The sequence below is a fragment of the Chelonia mydas genome, chromosome 10, assembly GCF_015237465.2.
Source record: "Chelonia mydas isolate rCheMyd1 chromosome 10, rCheMyd1.pri.v2, whole genome shotgun sequence".
Taxonomy (NCBI): domain Eukaryota; kingdom Metazoa; phylum Chordata; order Testudines; family Cheloniidae; genus Chelonia; species Chelonia mydas.
Window position 1 is genome coordinate 39,324,076 of NC_051250.2, and position 21,407 is coordinate 39,345,482.

General features: G+C 45.7%; 1 protein-coding gene across 1 annotated transcript; it reads left to right on the forward strand.

Moving 5' to 3' along the window:
* Positions 1-4,528: 4,528 nt before the first annotated feature.
* LOC119563565 (zona pellucida sperm-binding protein 3-like) lies at positions 4,529-20,984 on the forward strand. The gene is made up of 6 exons (XM_043523288.1): positions 4,529-4,542; positions 12,991-13,109; positions 13,715-13,918; positions 20,314-20,473; positions 20,646-20,756; positions 20,830-20,984. Exons 2-5 carry the CDS (start codon positions 12,991-12,993, stop codon positions 20,718-20,720), a joined length of 558 nt encoding a protein of 185 aa, XP_043379223.1. The 5' UTR covers positions 4,529-4,542; the 3' UTR covers positions 20,721-20,756; positions 20,830-20,984.
* The last annotated feature ends 423 nt before the right edge of the window (positions 20,985-21,407 follow it).

Here is a 21,407-nt window from a genome sequence, read left to right on the forward strand (position 1 = left end):
GAACGTTTAATTAGGTTAATTCCCTCTAGGGCTCTGCCAGAACTGGCCTGTGGCATTTGCACTAGACCGCCTCAGTGGCAGGTGTCACGGGGTCAGCGAAATGCAGTACAGCAGTGCTATGGCTGAACACCAGGGGAAGTATGGGCCCTGCCTCACGGAGTCTGGCTCAGGCTGAGAGGGTACACCAGGGCTGCATCACTGCTCATCAGCAAAACCCTAGCTCCCAGTAACCGCAGGCTCCCAGCAGCTAAAAAACTCTGTTTGGGATTGGAAGGGCAGGAGGGTGTAGTAGGGTAAGCTATCTGCAGCCCTAAGGAGGCCTGAAGCAAGAAAGTGGCCAGGGTCTGCTGAGAAGGGTTGGGATCAGGCCAGTCAAGTGGGACACTGGTTCACAATAAGAAGAAAAGGAGTACTTGTGGCACCTTAGAGCCTCTGGATGGATTTCGAAGATGGCTTCCCCATCACATTCTCCAGAGGCGGCTGCTGACAGTACTCTACTGCCCTTCCTAGGCTGGAGTGTCTGCTGGGCATACAGGGCTATGTAAATTGTACCTTCTGCCCTGTAAGGGTGAGTCTGGCCCTACACGTCTTTGTCTTGTATAGCTTCTTGGACATAAGCTGTGTCCAAAGACCTACAGCAGGTCTATGGCCTGTGTTCTATGGAGGTCAGACTAGATGATCACAGTGGTCCTTTCTGGCCTTGGAATATATGACTCTACAGAGACCTAAGTAATAATGGCTGCAGAAGCAAATAATAAATGTTAGCGGAAGGTGAGAAGAAAGGTCAGGGAGAAAGGAACCTCTTCAGTTGGGATTTGAAGAACGATGGAGAGTCAGTGAGGTGGAAAGACATGAGAAAGTTGTTCCACATGAAGGCAGCTGCAGAGGAGAAGTCTTTCTCACCAACAGTGTTGAGGATATGGGAAAGGGCAGCGGCTCATCCTAGGTAAGCAGAGGATGGGAGGGTGCAGAGATGAGGGTCTTGTGGAGTTGGCTAGAGCAAAATTCAGAATGGGAAAGTGGCTTTTACTATCACTGTGATGGGTTGGATCCGCCCTCCAGAGTGCCACCTGATGTGCTGGGGTCCCACTGAGCCCATCCGTTCCACCTGCCTGTGGGCTTCCTGACCCTGTCCTTGCTGTGCCAGGCCCTCAAGCCTTCTCTAATACACACACAGGTAAGGCCACACCTGTGACGGTGCACCCCATAAGGCTTTATGGAAATATGCTTATGAATGTATATATGACATATATGTTTTATGCTACATATGCCATATAACATAGCTCTGTAAAGGTTATGATCTACTGAATCTATTCATCCTATTTGTATGCATGTATCATTTTTGTATTTGAAGTTATGAATATTGGCTGTGTACTTGCTTGATTTTTAAGTAGCCTTAGTAAAGCATTTGGTCAGCTTCTTGAGAAAGCAATGTGCAAATTAAGTGCCCAATCAAGAAACACTTAATTAACAATGGATCTTGGAAGGCTCCAATCCACATAAGAAGACTTCCTGGAGACATTCAAGATAGCATGTGGTCAATGGCTGCTGCCAGTAAAAACTGAGTCATGCATGGACATGCGACTTGCCCAGGTGACTCCAAAACTCCATCTTGGAGCTGGACTTTGCATAGGAGAGAGGAGGGGGTCTCCACCCACAAGATAAAGTCTATTTAAGACCATGGGAGACCCCTCCATTTTGTCTTCAGCTGGCTCAAAAGATAATATCTCCACCCCCAAAGGATACCTGAAAGAAACTGGAACAAAGGACAGTAACTACAGGGGGTGTGAGTGATTGCTGGACCCAGACTAGAAGGAGACTAGTCTGTAAAAGGAAGCTTACTGGAATACCTCTGAGGGTGAGGTTTTATCTGTATTCAGTTTTCTTACTGTATTAGGCATAGACTTGTCTGTTCTATTCTATTTTGCTTGGTAATTCACTTTGTTCTGTCTGCTACTACTTGGAAGCACTTAAATCCTAGTTTCTGTATTTAATAAAATCACTTTTTACTTATTAATTAACCCAGAGTATATATTAATATCTGGGAGGGGGGCAAACAGCTGTGCATACCTCTCTATCAGTTTTCAGAGTAGCAGCCGTGTTAGTCTGTATCCGCAAAAAGAAAAGGAGTACTTGTGGCACCTTAGAGACTAACAAATTTATTTGCGCATAAGCTTTTGTGAGCTACAGCTCACTTCATCGGGGAACAATTTATGAGTTTACCCTGTATAAGCTTTATACAGGATAAAACAGATTTATTTGGGGTTTGGATCCCATTGGGAGTTGGGCATCTGAGTGTTAAAGACAGGAACTCTTCTTAAGCTGCTTTCAGTTAAGCTTGCAGTTTGCGGGACGTGGTTCAGACCTGGGTCTGTGTTTGTGGCCAGCAAGCATGTCTGGCACATCCAGGCAGGGCTCTGGAGTCCCAAGCTGGCAGGGAAAGCAGGGGCAGAAGTAGTCTTGGCACATCAGTTGGCAGCCCCAAGGGGGTTTCTGTGACCCAACCCATCGCAACACCCAACTGCAGACAGAGACTGAAATCAGCTCTGTGTGGGAGAATTCAGCTCAGGGATTTACCCAGCACTCACGTGCACACCTCCTTTCGGGTGTAAACCCAAAATAATATTGTCTTACGCTGTATAGAGCGATCTGTACAGTGCAAGTTCATAAAAATTGCCCCTTCCCTCAAGGTGGAGGGAGATATGCGCAGCTTTTTGCCACACACCCCCTCCTCCCAGTTATGAATTGCACACACTGGGTTTTGGAATAAACAAAAATAAGTTTATTAACTGCAAAAGGTAATTTTTAAGTGATTAAAAGGGATAGCAAACAGAACAAAGCAGATTACTTAAAAAATTAAACAAAACTTGCCAACTAGATTTAATACTGTCATATATATACAGATAAGGGTAGCATAAAATCCCTCCTGGGTAGCTGTACTGAATATTTACCTGTAAGGGGTTAAGAAGCTCAAATAACCTGGTTGGCACCTGACCAAAAGGACCAATAAAGAAAGAAGATACTTTCAAATCTGGGGTGGGGGGGGGATTGTTTGGGCTCTCTTTGTTTGTTCCCTCTCTGGACGGAGAGAGAGACCAGGCAGGTAAAACATCTCCTGAAAACATACCTGAAATGATCCATATAAGATTACAAAAATTGTAAGTAAGGGCAAGGAAATGCATTAGTTTATCTTTTGTTTTAGCTTATGAATTTTCCCTATGGTAAGAGGTAATTTCATTCCTGCTTTGTAACTAGGAAGCAGAGTCAGAAGGGAATCCTCTGTGTTTCCAGCAGCCATCCTGGGCAGGGATTCCATGAAGAACTGGCGACCATGATTAACTCACTGTCCAGCCTTAAATTGAATTTACATATGGTGGGAATTTTTTGTTTCCCAGTCTGAATCCCCCACCCCCTCTTAATAGAAAAACACTGAAAGCCCAAGATGGGGATCTAGTACCAGGTGACATGATCATCTGACTCTGTAGTGTCAAAGCAGCAACCCAGGAAGCTTCTCAGGAAGGCGGGAGGTTAGTATCTTCAAAGTCTTATTGTTCTTCCTAATGGCCCATTCTGGCTGATTGCCTACTGTCTGGTGGGTGTTTCCCAGATGCAAACACTTTTGCAATTGATACAGATTTTATATTCCTAACTTCAGAGACAGCAATGATACATGCATACAAATAGGATAATCATATTTGGTAAATCATAACCTTTCCAATGATATCTCACAAGACCCATCTTGCATCAAATACAACTTAGTTATGCCATATTCATATCATAAGCATATTTCTGTGAAGAATATGGGTGTGATGTGAGAATCATAAATGGAAGTAATGTTTTTGTTAAATATAAACAGCAGAGTGAATTTCAGCTTCATTCAAAATGCAGAGGTAAAAGACAAACCTGCATTGTCTCACAGGCTGGTCACCAGAACAGCTGGGAGAGATGGTAAGATTCAGACTGATATTTGAAGTATTTTTAGGATTGACAAACAAAGAGTGAAAAACAAACATGAGAAATTTCAAAAGTCAGTGATTAGTTAGTTGAGAAAGCACCTTGATGTGTGAAGTGCTGAAAATGGTTATTGTTACCATGGATGGACAAGGGGTAAGAAGGGTTAAGAATAACCCTAAGGTATTTCAGTGCCTAACTCCCATTGAAATTAATGAAAGTTAGGTGCCTAAATACCTTTGATGATCTGGGCCAGGGTCCCCATTGTAAACTCTGTTCTATGACCAAACCGTAACTCATTGGACTGTGATCCCATTAGATCTTGCAAATTAAGTAGGATGTTTATTTAACCTGTACTATAAAAGAGTGAAGTGAAATAGTCATGTCTAATAATTATCAGTATTATATAGATAGGACAGTTTGTAAACATCTTATTGCATGCCTCACAGAGCCAGTTGTTATCAGAAACAGAGTGAAAACCCTGGTCTGCTGCATCCCAGACCAATGCCTCACCCCTTGGAGCCCAGTGATTCACAGCCAGCTCTTTACCCTCCAATATCTCACTAGATAAGTAACACTGGAAAGATACAGGTAATATCATTTTGAATGCATACAGATCCTCCTGAGCCATAGTGCTCCGAACATTTCCTGAAGCTGGTGAGTATATGTATCTCCATTTCAGAGATAGGTAAAGCACAGAGAGCTTGAGGCTTGTGGCCCTCAATGTTTGGGTGCCCAAGCTGATAACCCTGAAGGTCCTGGAGTTCTCTCTGGCCACTGACTAACAAGCTGTGCTGCCTGGTATCCCAGCTGTATGCAGTGATTACCTACATCCACACCTGGCCTGGGCTTTAGATTCTCCATCACTGGCCATTTAAAAATCAAAATGGGACAGTTTCCTAAATCATGTACTTTAGTTCAAACAGGAATTCATTCAGGACTTTCTTGCAGAGATCTGACAGGATGACCACAGGTGTCTGTTCTGGCCTGGGAACCCATGGATCTATTAAAGGACTGCTGAAAAACACACATAGGTGACATTTATAATCCACATTAGAGACTTGAATCTAATAACAGTGGCTTGGCAGCCCCACAATAGTAAGGGTTGTGTCACGACTTCTGTTCTAAGGTTGACCTTATAAAATCGACACACTTGGTCAGATTACTTTGAAATTTGCTGTGACTGGGGGGGATCCATGGTAGGGTTGGTGACCCAAATTTGGGGTCATTTGAGATATGGATTGTGTAGATATTAGCCCTCCCTCCTCCCCTCCCCCAAGAAAAAATCCAAAAGGTTTTTAGGGGTTTTGTTGTTGTGCAGAGCTAGAGATCAAACAATTGATGTGATGTGGGTTCAAAATGGCCTCAGTTGGTCCAGTTTTACCCAAGGTAGTGCATGTCCAGGATTGGCTCCAGGCACCAGCTTTCTAAGCAGGTGCTTGGGGCGGCATTTAGAATGGGGCAGCAGTCCGTGTCCCGCAACGGCAATTCGGCGGTGACTGCTTGGGGCGGCAAAATTGGTAGAGCTGCCCCTGTGCATGTCACCTCTTAAATCATTGGGGATCCAAATTGAGAGTGGTATAAGGACATGTTCAAAGCCTGTGGCTTCTGCTGGGGGCTGCGGCTGGGGCCATGTGCCCCCCCTTGTGGCTTCCCAGGGCCATGCACACCCCCTGCCCCCGCCAGCTGGGGCTGAGGCTGTGTGCCCCTGGCCCGCAGCTGCAGCCAGCTCTGGAGCCAGGGCTGCTCATCCCACTGTGGTTGTGGCTGCTAGAGCCGGGGGCTTGGCCTTTCAGTCCCCACTCCACCTAACCCTGCCCCCTGGTTATTTTTAGTAAAATCACAGACAGATCACGGGCTCCCATGAATTTTTGTTTGTTGCCCATGACCTGTCCACATTTATTTTACTAAAAATAATCATGACAAAATCTTAGCTTTACGTACCAATAAAAAAAAAATACCATGAGAGGGTTTCTTTGCAGCCACTTTATGCTTGCCTGGGTAGTTTGAGGAAATGTGCCAACACCACTGCCTTTGGTGAACACCCCGCTGTTGATGTTACTAGTCCAAACGCTTGTACATCTGAGCAGTAAAGATGTAATACCTCTTGTTGCTTGCTGAAAGTTGTCTGTGTTTGAGAGTGAATGGGTTTATAAAGGGAGGTGAAGAGCTTGTACATTTCAGCAACTGTGGGGTTGGCAGAGTAAAGGCATATTGGGGCATTGCAGAAAGTTGTGCATTTCCTGGTCTTCAGAAATTTGAGTTTTGCTTAACTCAACACTCTGCCTGGGATGACAGACCGCCAAACAACATAACTCTGCTGTAACATAGTTTTTTGTCACTAGAACCCCCTCCTGCGTGCAAGGAACTTACTCTTGTAAAAGAGGGAACTGACCACAGGTGGCGCAAATTCCCATTCTTTATTTCCCTGCTCCCGGATCTGGGCAGTGGGTGTAACTGGGCCCTAGGATTTCTCTAGGAGTGACTCAGCCACCTGGAGACCCACCCCCCAGGGCTGATCCCCCTCGCAAATAATGGGGACCCTTTATTCTGGTTTCTGGATACTGAAGGATGTGAACAGAGCTTATCTCATTCCAAAGGATTGCCCTAATCACGAGGCTGGAGAACCAGTCTTCCATTTACGCTCTGGCCCAATGACTAGTCAAGTATTTATGAACAGTGGAAGAGCTTCAACAGCAAAGATTAACAGGGGAAGAGCCCAGTGATTGGGGCACTTTCTTTCAAAGTAGGCGACCCAAGTTCAAATCCCCTTTCCATATCTAGAATTAACCGTCCACATACCAGGTGAGTCCTCTCACCAGTGGAATAGAGGGTATAAAGGACACTGCAGCTCCTCCTTCTCTGGACATTTGGAAATAGCACAGAAGCCTCCCCCAATATTTTGGCCAAAACTAGTCAGGAAATTGATCTTAAATTCACACATAGATGTGAATCAATGGAATTTGCATGTACTGGCACACAAATTATTCATCCAAAAACATGGCCTTCTCTGTTAAGAACACATATTATTCCACAATGTAGCAATGCCCTAAATGTTGGCCTGGATTAGGTAGTCAGGGAAGGGACTATTAACTCTATGCACGCATCATATTTATTGTCCAAATTGGAGACTTTCACCACTAATTGTCTAGATCCCTCCAGGAACTTCCCAAAGGCTGGAGGGCACTAACTGCCAGGAGGCACACATTTTCATTAATTATTTCCCTGCCCCGGGGCAGGGCAGTGGCTGTGACTGGGCGCCAGCTGCCTGCAGTCTCGGGAAGGGTGTTAATTACCTGGGCAATGGGGAGCTGGTTTTAGGTCAGGGGATAAAGGGCCCCAAAGCAGCAGTTTCCCTCCAGGCTGGGTTTGCGATAGGCCGGCAGGATGGGACACAGCCTAGGCTTTGCTCTGCTGTGCTTGGCAGTCGGTGGGGTGGCCTGTTACAATCCCTGGGATTTCTCTAAGAATGACTCAGCCATCTGGAGACCCACCCCCAGGCCTGAGCCCCCTCGCAGAGAAGCCCATGTGTCCTCTCTTGCCCAGCCCTACCCCTGGGCTCAGGTTGATGCTTCCTAGCTCAGGGCTGTGTCTTGGTTGCAGCCTGTCACGGTGCAGTGTGAGAAGGCTCAGATGGTGATCACTGTGCACTGGGGTCTGTTTGCGACGGAGCAACTGATCAAAGCTGCTAACCTGAGTCTTAGCCTGGTCGCGTCCCTTAATGCTGCAGAGAACATGGTGACCTTTGCAGCTGGGCTCCATGAATGTGGCAGCACCTTGCAGGTAAGGCTGTTTCATACAAACTATAAGACCACAGTGGATCAGATGAGGGGCCATGTCCTATCTGACCCCAATACTGCCCCCTCCCCGCATTGTGTTTGATTAGCATTTACATTAGCTTTTATGTTGCCTCCATTAATCAGCTGGAGTTTGAGGGAGAAGAGCTGTTTGTAATCTTACCTTACTGCAGCTAATTGTTGGGCAACAGTAGAATTCCAACGGTGAACAGTTCTTAAACCAGGAATTTTTGTGGCTTTAATTAGTGTCAATGAGACTGTTCAGATGAAGAAGAAGAAGAAGAAGAAAAGGCCATTTTATTCTTATGAATGTTCCTCTCGCTTTTTGGAGAGCAATTCTAAAATATCATCATTTAACACGTCACATTATTTATATGACAGGTTTCAGAGTAGCAGCCGTGTTAGTCTGTATCCACAAAAAGAAGAGGAGTACTTGTGGCACCTTAGAGACTAACAGATTTATTTGAGCATAAGCTTTCATGAGCTACAGCTCACTTCATTGGATGCATGCAGTGGAAAATACAGTAGGGAGATTTTATATACACAGAGAACATGAAACAATGGGTTTTACCAAACACACTGTAACGAGACTGATCAGGTAAGGTGAGCTATTACCAGCAGGAGCGGGGGAGGAAAAAAAAAACAAAACAAAACCCTTTTATTATTTATATGATACATTCAATGAAAGGTTAAGATCAAACAGCTAAAAATAGTCACAATTTAAATAAAGAAAAGTTTTTAATTTTCATTATACAAATACTTTTTAAAAAAAAGTGACTTTCAATACTTTTTTAAAAAGTGTCTAGTTTCATGGTGGTAATGTACCAAAAATATGTGTTCACTTCACCGCAACAGGCCTCTTATTCCCTTTGTGTTGCACAAATATCCCTTTGTGTTCAAAGGGGTATTCTGCTATCCTTTACATGAGTACTATCTCGGCCATTATCCTACAAGCATTTACACACATGCTTAACTTTATATTGATTTCAGTGTAACTACTCATGGTGCTAGAGCAAAGTGTGTAAGAGTTTGCAGATAGGGGCCCTAGTATAGAAAGTGGAGTTGCACATATGTAATTGAAAGCAATATTTTGATCTTATATATTTTTTTAACCTCAAAAGACTGGCTCATGGGACTTGTTGGCCACTTCTTGTTTATATTCTGCTTCTAGCACTGGCCAACTTCTGGCTCTTCAACATAACTGAGTTAAAACTGCACAACACTTTCAAAAATCTGGAACTTGACAAAGTTTGGCCATTCTATAAAAAACTGGTCCAAAAACCAGCAACAATCTTTTGTGGCAAACATAAGAAAAAACTTTGCAATCTTTTTGGACCAGTCCTAATCTTCAAAGCAAGACAAGGGTGTACAGAAAACAAACAAACAAATTAAAATCAGATTAAATCTCTCCAACAGCGTGCTCTGTATATGGAGCAGAGAACATTCTTTCCTGACCCTCAGGCAATAAAATGCATGCTGAAGTATATTTCATTATAATCTTAGCTTGCCTTGCTATGAATGCTATCACAGTAATAAAACTTTCCAGCCCTTAAAAAAAGTCTACATTATTTGTGTTGATGGCTTCTTGAAGGGGAGTCAATTTTATGGGCTGTTTCTACACTGTTAGAATGTTTTTCTTTAATTTCCTTTTAACTTACTACTACTGTGAGTTTCCCCTTGCTCTCGTTAAGTTAGGAAGACAGATAAACTGATCAGTTTATAGTGTGCCTTTCAGAATGTTGAATACCACAATCCATCTAATTGCTTGATAGTTGTGTTGGATTCAAGGTTTGTTTGGATTTTAGCCTTACAAGAAGGCTTTGTAGTCAACCTTTGATCACATGATGCTTAAGGAAATAACTAGGCTTAGAGCATAATAAATGGCAAAATGCTCAGGTATTCAGTCTTAGGAATGTTGCTCTCTCATGATGTATCGTGCAATTTAGTAGAATTCAAAAAAGCTGCAAGAGTCAGGAGAAATCAGTAATTCTCTGGGTTGTAATGGAATGGTGTCTAGATCATCCCAGTCTGCCCAGAATGTAAAAAGTAAAACCATTAATCCTATAACTAGTGAGAGGTGGCAGCTGTAAATGGTTATGCTAATTATTCCCTTTAAGTAAATCAGACTTACTGTGTCTAAATTAGAGAGAGGTCTTTTCTATTAGGTCATCTAGTCCAGTCCCCTGCTATTGCTGGATTGTTTCCTATAGGGAACTGTTCACTAACACATGCTCACTTTCTTTTTATGAGTCTCTCACTTGTTTTGGTGTATTATAGGGCTACTTACCTCCAGTAAGCTAGAGTAGCTGTCCTCTTTCTGTAAGGATGTGGATATATGGTGAGGGCACTAAAGGCCATCCTTTAGGCAGATAGATTCTGGACTGCCAGGGGCTCCAGTGCTGTGTTATCCAGTGTTCTGATGAAATCTTATCCGTCTTGAGAACAGCACCACTGCTTGGGCACAGACAGGGTGTGTTTGTCTCCGCTCACCTCTAGATGTCTAGCCTCTGGATTTTCTGTCAGTTTGATGGGGAATATACTGCATCACCAGCATACAACAGGAAGGAAGTGAGATGTGTTGGCCTGTGCCCCGTAAGAAACTTCAGAGGGGGAACTAGAATGAATAATGGTCTGCATGTGGGTGGTGAAGGAACCATCCTAGACAGAGGATGGTTTAGACACGATTTTTATTTCTCATTGAAATGAGAGAGCCCCTTACAAACACTCCTGTGAAAGTGAAAGTGAATTGTTCACATGCAGACTGAAAAGGTACCATTTTATTTGGGGTGTCTCTGTTAAGAAGTAATCAGAATTCTCTCTCTCAACCTCAATCTACCTGAAAATTATTGCAATCAATACACTTCTGTGAAATGTTTAGGCTTCGAAACAGCACGTTTTGAGGAAAATACTGTTCATTAATGTTCCAACCAGCTCCGCTCTCATCCCATCAAAGGGATAATGTGTGGTTCTTGCATTCTGGCCTTCCTCTGTCTCCATCTGCCCATCAACCTCACCCTAATCTGCACAGCTACACTAAACACTTGCATGGAAAATGGAGACATAATCTAAATGAATTTGTTATAATAAGAGAGAGGCAGCTCATGGCATATATTCTCATTTTTGCCCTCCACCCCCACCTCACACACCCTGCACTTCTGCTGGTAGTATTCCAAGGGTCAGGCTAATATGGTGATAGCTACTCCCTGCTAAACCACCACTCTGATACACCAATTACTCCGGTGACTCCTATATCCCTCATGGCTCTCACTAAAGAAAACACTGGGAAACTTGTCATTGTTCAAAGCCTCCCAGGTCTGCTGTTGCCCGACAATTAGCTGCAGTAAGGTAAGATTACAAACAACTCTTCTCCCTCAAACTCCAGCTGGTTAATGGAGGCAAAATAAAAGCTAATGCAAATGCTAATCAAACACATGGGGGGGGGGCAGTATTGGGGTCAGATAGGACAGGGCCCCTCATCTGACCCACTGTGATCTTATAGTTTGTATGAAACAGCCTTACCCGCAAGGTGCTGCCACATTCATGGAGCCCAGCCACCTCTTCCACGCCACCATCACTTTTCCCTGCGCAGTAGACACCTTCAGGCCACTCAGCGTCATCTCCTCCCTGGGCTGTAAACTGATAAACCTTTAATTCTCTGGAATAAAAGGGCTTTAGAGAATTAATATGGTACACCTTAAGCTTTCAGTTTGAGGTGGGGAATGCTATGAGATAATTAATAGCTCCCAGGCGCTCTTGGACTGTGAATGGCCCTTCCCACGACGTTTCCATTTTATGGGCCTGGAGCGCCTTTAAGACCATGACCTAGTCCCCTACTTTGAAGGAACGCTCTCTGGCATGTTTATCATACCAGGCTTTTTGCTCTTTTTGAGCATCCTTTAGATTTTCTTTAGCAAGGGCTAAAGAGGTTCGGAGAGTGTTTTGTAGGTTGGTTACAAAGTCCAGAATGTTAGTTCCTGGAGAAGGTGTAAACCCCTCCTATTGCTGCTTCACTAACTGTAATGGCCCCTTAACCTCGTGGGCATATACAAGTTCAAATGGTGAAAACCCTAAACTGGGATGTGGTACAGCTCTGTAGGCAAAGAGCAACTGCTGCAACACTAGGTCCCAATCATTGAAGTGCTCATTTACGAATATACGTATCATAGCCCCCAAAGTTCCATTAAACTTCTCCACCATGCCATTTGTTTGATGGTGGTAAGGAGTGGCAACCAAGTGATTTACCCCATGAGCTTCCCAAAGCCTTTCCATAGTTCCTGCCTGGAAATTAGTCCCTGCATCTGTGAGGATGTCGGAGGGCCAACCTACCCTGGCAAAAATGTCTGTTAGTGCCTGGCACACACTTTTATCCCTAGTGTTGCTTAGAGCTACTGCTTCCAGCCATCGGGTGGCAAAATTCATGAAAGTCAGTATGTACTGCTTTCCTCTGGGTGTCTTTTTCAAAAAAGGACCCAGAATATCCACAGCTACTCGCTGAAATGGAACCTCAATGATGGGGAGTGGCTGGAGAGGGGCTTTGACCTGGTCTTGGGGTTTTCCCACTCTTTGGCACACCTCACAAGACCGGACATAGGTAGAAACATCCTTGCTACTTTTAGGTCTGTAATCGAATGACCAGAGATATTGAAGTGTTCTCCGTCTGGTTTTTGAATGTTATAATTCTTGATGTCGGATTTGTGTCCATTTATTCTTTTACATAGAGACTGTGCAGTTTGGCCAATGTACATGGCAGAGGGGCATTGCTAGCACATGATGGCATATATCACATTGGAAGATGTGCAGGTGAACGAGCCTCTGATAGTGTGGCTGATGTGATTAGGCCCTATGATGGTATCTCCTGAATATGTGGACACAGTTGGCAACGGGCTTTGTTGCAAGGATGTTCCTGGGTTAGTGGTTCTGTTGTGTGGTGTGTGGTTGCTGGTGAGTATTTGCTTCAGGTTGGGGGGGCTGTTTGTAAGCAAGGACTGGCCTGTCTCCCAAGATCTGTGAGAGTGATGGGTTGTCCTTCAGGATAGGTTGTAGATCCTTGATGATGAGCTGGAGAGGTTTTAGTTGTGGGCTGAAAGTGATGGCTAGTGGCCTTCTGTTATTTTCTTTGTTGGGCCCGTCCTGTATTTTTCCCCCCTACTGTTCCTCACACATTCTTGTCAACTGCTGGAAATGGCTGAAGGTGACAGCTAGTGGCGTTCTGTTATTAACACCAGTGTCTGTCTCTTTCCAGATGACCCCAAACTCCCGGGTCTACAGCACAAGCCTGTCCTACAACCCCAACCCTGCCAGCAACCCAGGGATCCTGAGAACCAGTCCAGCTGTGCTCCCTATTGAGTGTCACTATCCCAGGTGAGTGCCTGAGATGCTCTGTCCCTATCACTCAAGCCCAGTCCCTGTTCTGGGAGCAAGTTCAGCACCTGAGGTTTCCTTCTCTCCCATGAAGTACAATGTGAGCAGTAGAGCCATCAAGCTGACATGGTTTCCCTTCAGGACTACCCTGTCTGCAGAGGGTAGGATGGGTTTCTCCCTGCACCTGATGAACGGTAGCAGCCTCTTGGAGCCAGCCTATGCAGTGGTTTGGATTCCCCAATGACTGCAAAGGGGTTATGAGGCTTTCCCCTGTAACAAATCTCTCTGCACTCTGCTTTTTCCCCACCTAGGGGCTTGCACACTGTCAGTAGATTGTGGGCCACTCTTGGGTAATTTGAACTGACTGCAGGACAGTTTGGGAGGCTGCCGTGGCTCTCAACAAGTTCTCCCTTATGGCTTTGGGGCTGGGGTAATTCCTGCTTGTCTACTAGCTGCCTCTCCATGTCCAGCAGCCCTGCTGTTTCCAGCTCCTCTACACCATGCTGGCAGCAACTGCTTCCCACCCACCCAATAGCTAGTCCTGATTGCTATGAAATAGCAAGGTGCATGGGAGCAATAGGGATCTATCAACTCTCCTCTTGCAGTGCTCTTGAAGAACTTGCGTTGCAGATGACTGGAGTGCTGAGAGATCCTTCCAACGGATTCCAGCTCGGGGAGGTCATGCATATCCAAGCTGATGTCAGCACTGGGAACCATGTGGCTCTGAGGCTCTTTGTGGACAGCTGTGTGGCCACCCTGAGCCCAGACAGGGACTCCTCTCCCCAGTATGCTGTCATTGACTTCAATGGGTAAGAGCTGTAGTGTCCCTTCCAGAGGATATTTATTACTATACCTGTTACAGACCCAGAGGCAACACGTGTGTGTGTGTCTGGGGGGAAGCACGTGGGGTCATGTGCCCCCCAGTGTTGCTACTCGGCTTGTACTGAGCATGCTTGGTAACAGCTGCTGAAGCTGCTGCCCTCACTCTGTCCCTGCACTATTGGCCAGTACGAGTTGTCTCTGTGAAGACCTATGCTTCATAGGGAATCCCACTGACCCTTGACTCTTGTGTCTGACTGCTTGGTCGATGGGAGATCAGATGACACCATCTCAGGCTTCGTATCCTCTAGGCTCAGGCAGGACCAGTACAGGGTTTACCATGGCACCATGGCACCGGGCCCAGGCTCCAAAGGGGCCCCGTCCTGGCCTGCTCTTCTCTGTCTCCCGCCCACTGCTCTATCCTGCAGGGGCAGAAGCTTGGTCCTGCCAACTTCTGCTGCAGTGCAGGCTCCACCAGAAGCCAAGCTCCCCCTCCCCCGCCTCTTCCCCCGAGCATTCCACATTCCTGCCCCTCTCCCTCCCCCTCCCAGCGCTTCCCCCGCCACTGAACTGCTGTTTGCCAGCATGAGGGAGGGGGAGGAGTGGGGCTGCAGTGCACTTGCTGCTCGGGGGAGGAGGTGGAGAAGAGGTGAGGGCGGGACCTTGGGGAAGGGAGCCGTGATCTGCTCAGGGCAGGGGGCTGGGAGCACCCTCATGACCCCAGCCCACACCCCCAGCCCTCTGCTCTGACTCCTGCATCCCCCTCACACACACTCACAACTCCAGCCCTGACTCTTGAACCCCCCACACATACCCAGCCCCGCCACACCTCATGCCCTGACTCCTGCACCCCCCAACCCAACCTGAGCAGCAAACAGGAGCTCCTGTATCCTCCCACACATTCCCACCTGCACCCCTCGCACCAAACAGGAGCTGCCTCAGGTAAGCGCTCCACACCCCAACCCCCTGTCCCAGCCCTGAGCCTCCTCCCTCACCCTAAGTCCTGGCCAGACCCTGCACCCCAATCCCCAGCCTGCTCCTGCACCCTAACTCTCTCCCAGACCCTGCACCCTCAGACCTGAGCCCCCTCCCGCACCTAAGCCCTGGCCAGACCCTGCACCCCAACGTTTTTTAGGTTTTTTTAATAAAGCGCTCTCACCCCAAGCGCTTTGCAACAGTTAGCTAACGGCACAAACAATATTGGGAAAGATCACTAAGTGGTCTGCCGAGACCCTTGGTGATTTTCAAGTGATCTGTGGAAAAATAAGTTAGACTACAAAAGCAATCAAGGTACTGCACTTTATTTTCATTTACTTGCTATTACTTATAGGAGGAGGATGAAGAAAAAAAGCATGAAAAATGGGGGCGAGGGAGAGATAAGAGAGACTGTTCTTTTTCTTGGCTGGGTCCCAAGGAGGGGCCCCAAAAATTAAGCTGAGCACAGGGCCTGGGGGCCCCACTAACTCTAAATCCACCACTGGCTGTCATGTCACCTGGGCTGGGGATACTGTGTCGACTGATCCCCAGAGTCTCCAACCTACCTGGGCAGTACAGCAGACATTGCCCTGCCCATAGCTCCTCTCCACTCCCTAGTCCACCTACCACTTAAGGCTTAGCCCTCTCACTTGTAAAAATGATTGCTTGCCCCCCTGCCCCGTTCAGGCTTTCTGGCACCCCTGTTGCCAGGTATCCAGCTTTAGACTGGAAACTCCAGTAGAAAACGGGACCCGAGTGTCCAGTTAGCAGTGCTGACTGGAAACTAAAAGTCCGGTTATAGGAGTAACCACATTAGCCTCCGCTCCTCCCACTCCCAACACCCAGCCCAGAGGACTGGAAAAGAACCTGTCCTGCTGCCGCTGGATGTCAGAGTGTGGGGGAGTCAGGTCCTGCACCCCCCCCCCCACTTCCTGCGATTCACCGTGACTCTCAGCCAGCCAGTAAAACAGAAGGTTTATTAGATGACAGGAATATAGTCCAAAACTGAGCTTGTAGGTACAGAAAACAGGACCCCTCAGCCTCCCTCTGTTTCCCCAGCCAGCTCCAAACTGCAACCGCCTTCAGCCCCTCCTCTGGCCTTTGTCTCTTTCCCGGACCAGAAGGCCATCTGATCTCTTTGTTCTCCAACACCTTCAGTTGGCACCTTGCAGGGGAGGGGCCCAGGCCATCAGTTGCCAGGAGACAGAGTGTCGGCCATTCTCTGTGCAGAGAGCACCACACCTGCCCAGGGCTCTGCAACAATCACACGCCCTTATCCCACCACCTAGATACTTAAGAAATGCATAAGGGAAACTGAGGCACCCACACAGTATTCAGAGACAACATTAAGAACATTCCCATTTCGTCACACTGGAGGAGGGGCAGCTCAGTGCAGACAGAGATGAAGAGAATGGGCTAGAACCAGGGAGAAGGTAGGTACCCGCTCTATGTGGGCAGGGGCCGGGGGAGGGGGAGGGATCCTGTTTACCCCCTTCCCAGCCCTGCTGTGCTTGCAGTTTACTCCCAGCCCCTCCCTTGCTCCAGGGACCAACCCTAGCTCCCGCTGTGCTTTTGCCCCTGGCCCCTACCTTGCTCCAGTCAGCAGGGACTAATCCTCCCCCCATGTCCCACTGTGCTTATCTTGCCCCGGCACCTGCCTTGCTCCAGCTGGGGACCAATCCTTTCCCCACCACCATGCCCCGCTGTCAGGGTGAATAAAAATCAATAATTTTTTTTAAATTAAAAAAATTGGATTTTTTATTTAAATCAGATTTTTTTGATAAAATGCTTTTTGAGGAAAAAAGCCTATCTAAAGATAGTTTTAATTAAGATACATTATAGCTCAAAGATATCTCATCATGGAATAGGGATTATAAATTCTAATTCTGTAGTATCAGACAACATATTCATGCAATGTTTAAGAAAAGTTTTGTAAATGAGTTCTAATAGTTCATGGATTAGGGACCCAATCTTATGGGGTTCCACAGGCTTCTGTATAAGTTATTTAGGTTAATCTTTCTATCTACCCAGTGGGACTCAGTGCTCAGTCTAGAAGATACCATCAGAGATGCTTAGTTTTGCAGTTCTCAAACTGTGGATTTGTGTCTCCAGAGGTAACAGGCTTGTTAACAGCAAAAAATGTTTTTAAATAAATAAATAATATATAGAGGTGAGAAATAACAGATCTCAACTCTATTGTCCCTCTGCAAATTTGTGTACACAGAGTCAATCCCTTACCTCTCTCTAAAAGTGAAAAGTTTCAAGAAGTTCAATGAATAGAAGATTGTTGAGGGCAGAATAGATCTGGACAAAGAGAAGAAGTCTGGAGATAAATGTGAGACGCGAGGGACATATGCTTTTTTGTTAAAATATTATGTTTGCTGTTGAAGAAAAAAATCCAGAATACTTAATGTTTTTGTTTTAGTTAAATAAAACAATTTAAACGTCTGTCTGGTGATGTTCTCCTCCTAATACAGCGTTGCAAGAAAATCCTCCAAATATTCATGATTAACCTGTTGAACTGGAGATAGATCACCTCCCAATGACTTCATAAATATCTGCTTCAGTTACCTTTGGTAAATGAAATAACCAAACAATCATTCATTTTCTGATATAGCTGTAAAACTCATCTGAAAAGTTTTCAAAATAAATCACTGTTTAAAAATGTATAGTGTGTACCTTCTAAAAATGAAACCTACATCCATCTCTGAGTTGTGAAGAGTATGTATTAAGGTTATAACACCCAACAAGAATGCAATTTTATGTAGAAAACTATGATTAAATTGAGTCTTCCTGACTAGTGATTTAAATCATGATTTAAATCAAATCTACCCTGCTTGCTATGCTCTTGCCCCTGGCCCCTTCATTGCCTGGGGGGCCCACAACTATGTTTCGCGTCAGGCCCACAAAAAGTTAATCTGACACTGGGCAGGACATACTGCAGTTCATGGTGGATGCGTTCAGGTTTGCAGGAGATGCTAGAAATTTGATAAGGACTCCTGGAATAAGAGGGAAGGTCCTTTTATGGATCACTGACTGGTTAAAAGATAGGAAACAAAGGGTCGGCCAGTTTTCACAGTGGAGAGAGGTAAATAGCAGGTTGCCCCATAATCTCTACTGGACCTGTGATGTTCAACACGTTCATCAATGATTTGTTTACCCATTTTTCCAATGAGGTAGCAAAGTCTGCAGATAGCTAAAGCCAAAGCAGGCTGTGAAGAGTTACACAGGGATCTCACTAAATTGGGTGACTGGGCAATAAAATGAGAGATTAAAGTCAGTGTTGACAAATGCAAAGTAATGTACACTGTTTTCCAATCAACTATGCATAAATATGGTGTCATAAATATAAAGAGAAGGATAACCACCTTTCTGCATACAGTACTATAAAATCCGTCCTGGCCAGAGGCAAAGTCCTTTTACCTGTAAAGGGTTAAGAAGCTAAGATAACCTCACTGGCACCTGACCAAAATGACCAATGAGGAGACAAGATACTTTAAAATCTGGAGGTGGGGGGAAACAAAGGGTCTGTCTATCTGTGTGATGCTTTTGCCGGGAACAGATCAGGAATGCTCTTCAGAACTTCTGTAAAAAGTTAGTAAGCAATCTAGCTAGAAATGCGTTAGATTTCCTTTTGTTTAAATGGCTGAGAAAATAAGCTGTGCTGAATGGAATGTATATTCCTGTTTTTGTGTCTTTTTGTAACTTAAGGTTTTGCCTAGAGGGAATCTCTATGTTTTGAATCTAATTACCCTGTAAGGTATTCACCATCCTGATTACAGAGGTGATTCTTTTACCTTTTCTTTAATTAAAATTCTTCTGTTAAGAACCTGATTGCTTTTTCATTGTTCTTAAGATCCAAGGGTTTGGGTCTGTGTTCACCTATACAAATTGGTGAGGATTTTTATCAAGCCTTCCCCAGAAAAGCGGGTGTAGGGCTTGGGGGGGATATTTTGGGGGGAAAGACATTTCCAAGTGGGCTCTTTCCCTGTTCTTTGTGTAACACTTTGGTGGTGGCAGCATAACGGCCAAGGACAAAAGGTAAAATAGTTTGTACCTTGGGGAAGTTTTAATCTAAGCTGGTAAAAATAAGCTTAGGGGGTTTTTCATGCAGGTCCCCACATCTGTATCCTAGAGTTCAGAGTGGGGAAGGAACCTTGACATATGGAGTCTAAATTAGTTCTTGCTACTCACGAAAGAGATCTTGGGGTTATTGTGGATAGTTCGCTGAAAACATTTGCTCAATGTGCAGCAGCAGTCAAAGGAGCTAACAATGTTAGGAACCATTAAGAAATGATATTTTCTATTCCTAATGCCGCTATATAAATCCATGGTATGCTGCCACCTGCATGCATGTTCTGGTTGCCCCATTTCAAAAGAGTTGGGAAAAGGTACACAGAATGACAACAGTGATAAGAGGTATGGAACAGCTTCCATCTGAGGAGAGATTAAAAAGACTGAGATTGTTCACCTTAGAAAAGATGAGAAAGGGTGGGGATATGATAGAAGTTGGTAAAATGATGATTGGTGTGGAGAAAATGTTAAGGGGTGAACACTTCCCTATTCACAACGCAAGAACCAGGGGTCACCCAATGAAGTTAATAGGCAACAGGCTTAACATAAATGTAAAGTGTTTAGTCACAATACAGAGGCAGCCTGTGAAATTCCATTGTCAGGGGATGTTGTGAAGGCCAAAAGTACACCGGGCTTCAAAAAAATTAGACCAGCTCATGGAGGATGGATCCATCAATGGCTATTAGCAAAGATCAACCCCATGCTCCAGGTATCCCTAAATCTCTGCCTGCCAGAAGCTGGGACTGGATGACGGGATGGATCACTCAAGGATTGCCCTGTTCTTTTTCCTCTTAAGCATGTGGCACTGGTCACTATTGGAAGGCAGGATTCTGGGCTAGATGGATCATTGGTCTGACCCAGTACGGCCATTCTTATGTTCTTATGAGATGCCTTCCTCCTCCCCTAATCCACATTTAAGATTGACTCTGTCCATAGGTTGATTCCTCTATTCCCACTTCGCCTCCAGATCTATATCACCTGCCATCTGAAAGTTACTGCAGCTGAGCAAGCCTCAGATCCCTTGAACAAGGCTTGTTCCCTCAACAAAGCAGGCAACATATGAATAGCTGGCGTAGAGCCGTTGGCTGGCCAAAATCTGAACTAGTGACCCTTCCAGACACACTAGAAAAGATTTGGCTTTTCCACATCTTCAGTATCTCGGGAGTGTGGTGACTGCTGGACGAGAATGGGCAGCCTGCTTGACTGTTATCTAATGTGCTCAGACAGTAACTTCCTATAGCATGGCACGCAGAAATAGATTTCTAGGAAAATCTAAGGGTTGAACCAGAGCTGCACAATTTGCTCTCTACAGTACATGACAGTCCCTCTGTTCCAGCTGGTCTCCAGTGGAAGGCATCAGAGGGGGCACATCTCTCTGCAGCTGCTGTGAGACTGGGAACTGTGGGTTGCTTGGAGGACAGTGTGGGAGAGTGAACCAACCCTCTGGACAGATGGCTGGGGAGGCGCTTCCAGAGAGATGTGCCTCCCCAAGCATGGTAGATTCTCTGTACAATGCCTGCATTGCATTCTTTAGTTCATGGGGTGGACACACCGATTCCAGCTGAGTCGGGTCCATTCTGTTCCTTGTGGCATAATCCCAGTTCCAGAACTGGTAAGTTTCAATCACTACTTAACTGGGGGCATTTCTTTCCTCCCCTTCCAACATAGGTGACTCGGAGGGGGAAGCAGAGGCTGATGTTGCTGTTGGACCCTTGTTCATCCTTAATGCAGCTGAAGGCTTAAGGTTTCAAATGGAGGCAGTGAAGATGTCGTTGGAGGGTAAGGAGACTGCTGGCTGGGAACGGAGTGACCAGCTCCTGCTTCAAGTTCTAATCCACTTTCTCCTCCCCAGGTCCAGAAGAGCCCGTGATGATCCTGGGGTTATTTGCTGTGGCTCTACCTGTAGTTCTGTCCCTTGCTGCCCTGGTAACCATGATCATATGCAGAAAGCACAGACACTCCACTGCCTGAGCTGTCCGGGTTGTGTAACTGCACAATAAAGAGTGAAATCAATATGAATGGTCTATCTGGATTTGTAGAATAAAAGAGATGAGGGAGGGGAGAAAATACCATTGCCATTCAATAGCCCTTTTTCCTGGGCTCTGGATGAAGAGTCTGAACTCACTGATGGTGATCTTTGATCCTTTCCCAGTGGGGTGGGGACTGGGGACAAGAGAGGTGGTTCCTGCCTCATTTTGGGCTCATTAGCTGGGCTTTGGACACTGTCTTCAAAGTGCCCATGGTCCAACAGCCACTTGTCTAGGAAATTCCAAACTGCTCCAATGGCCCAATTTCCACCCCACCCACCTGCCAGTGGCATTCAGAGTGCAATGTAAGCAGTAGTGTAACTGAGGATAAAATGAGTTTCTACCACTGCTTATTGGGAGCTAGAGTTCACATTGTACCCACTCTTCTTACCAATCCACCACT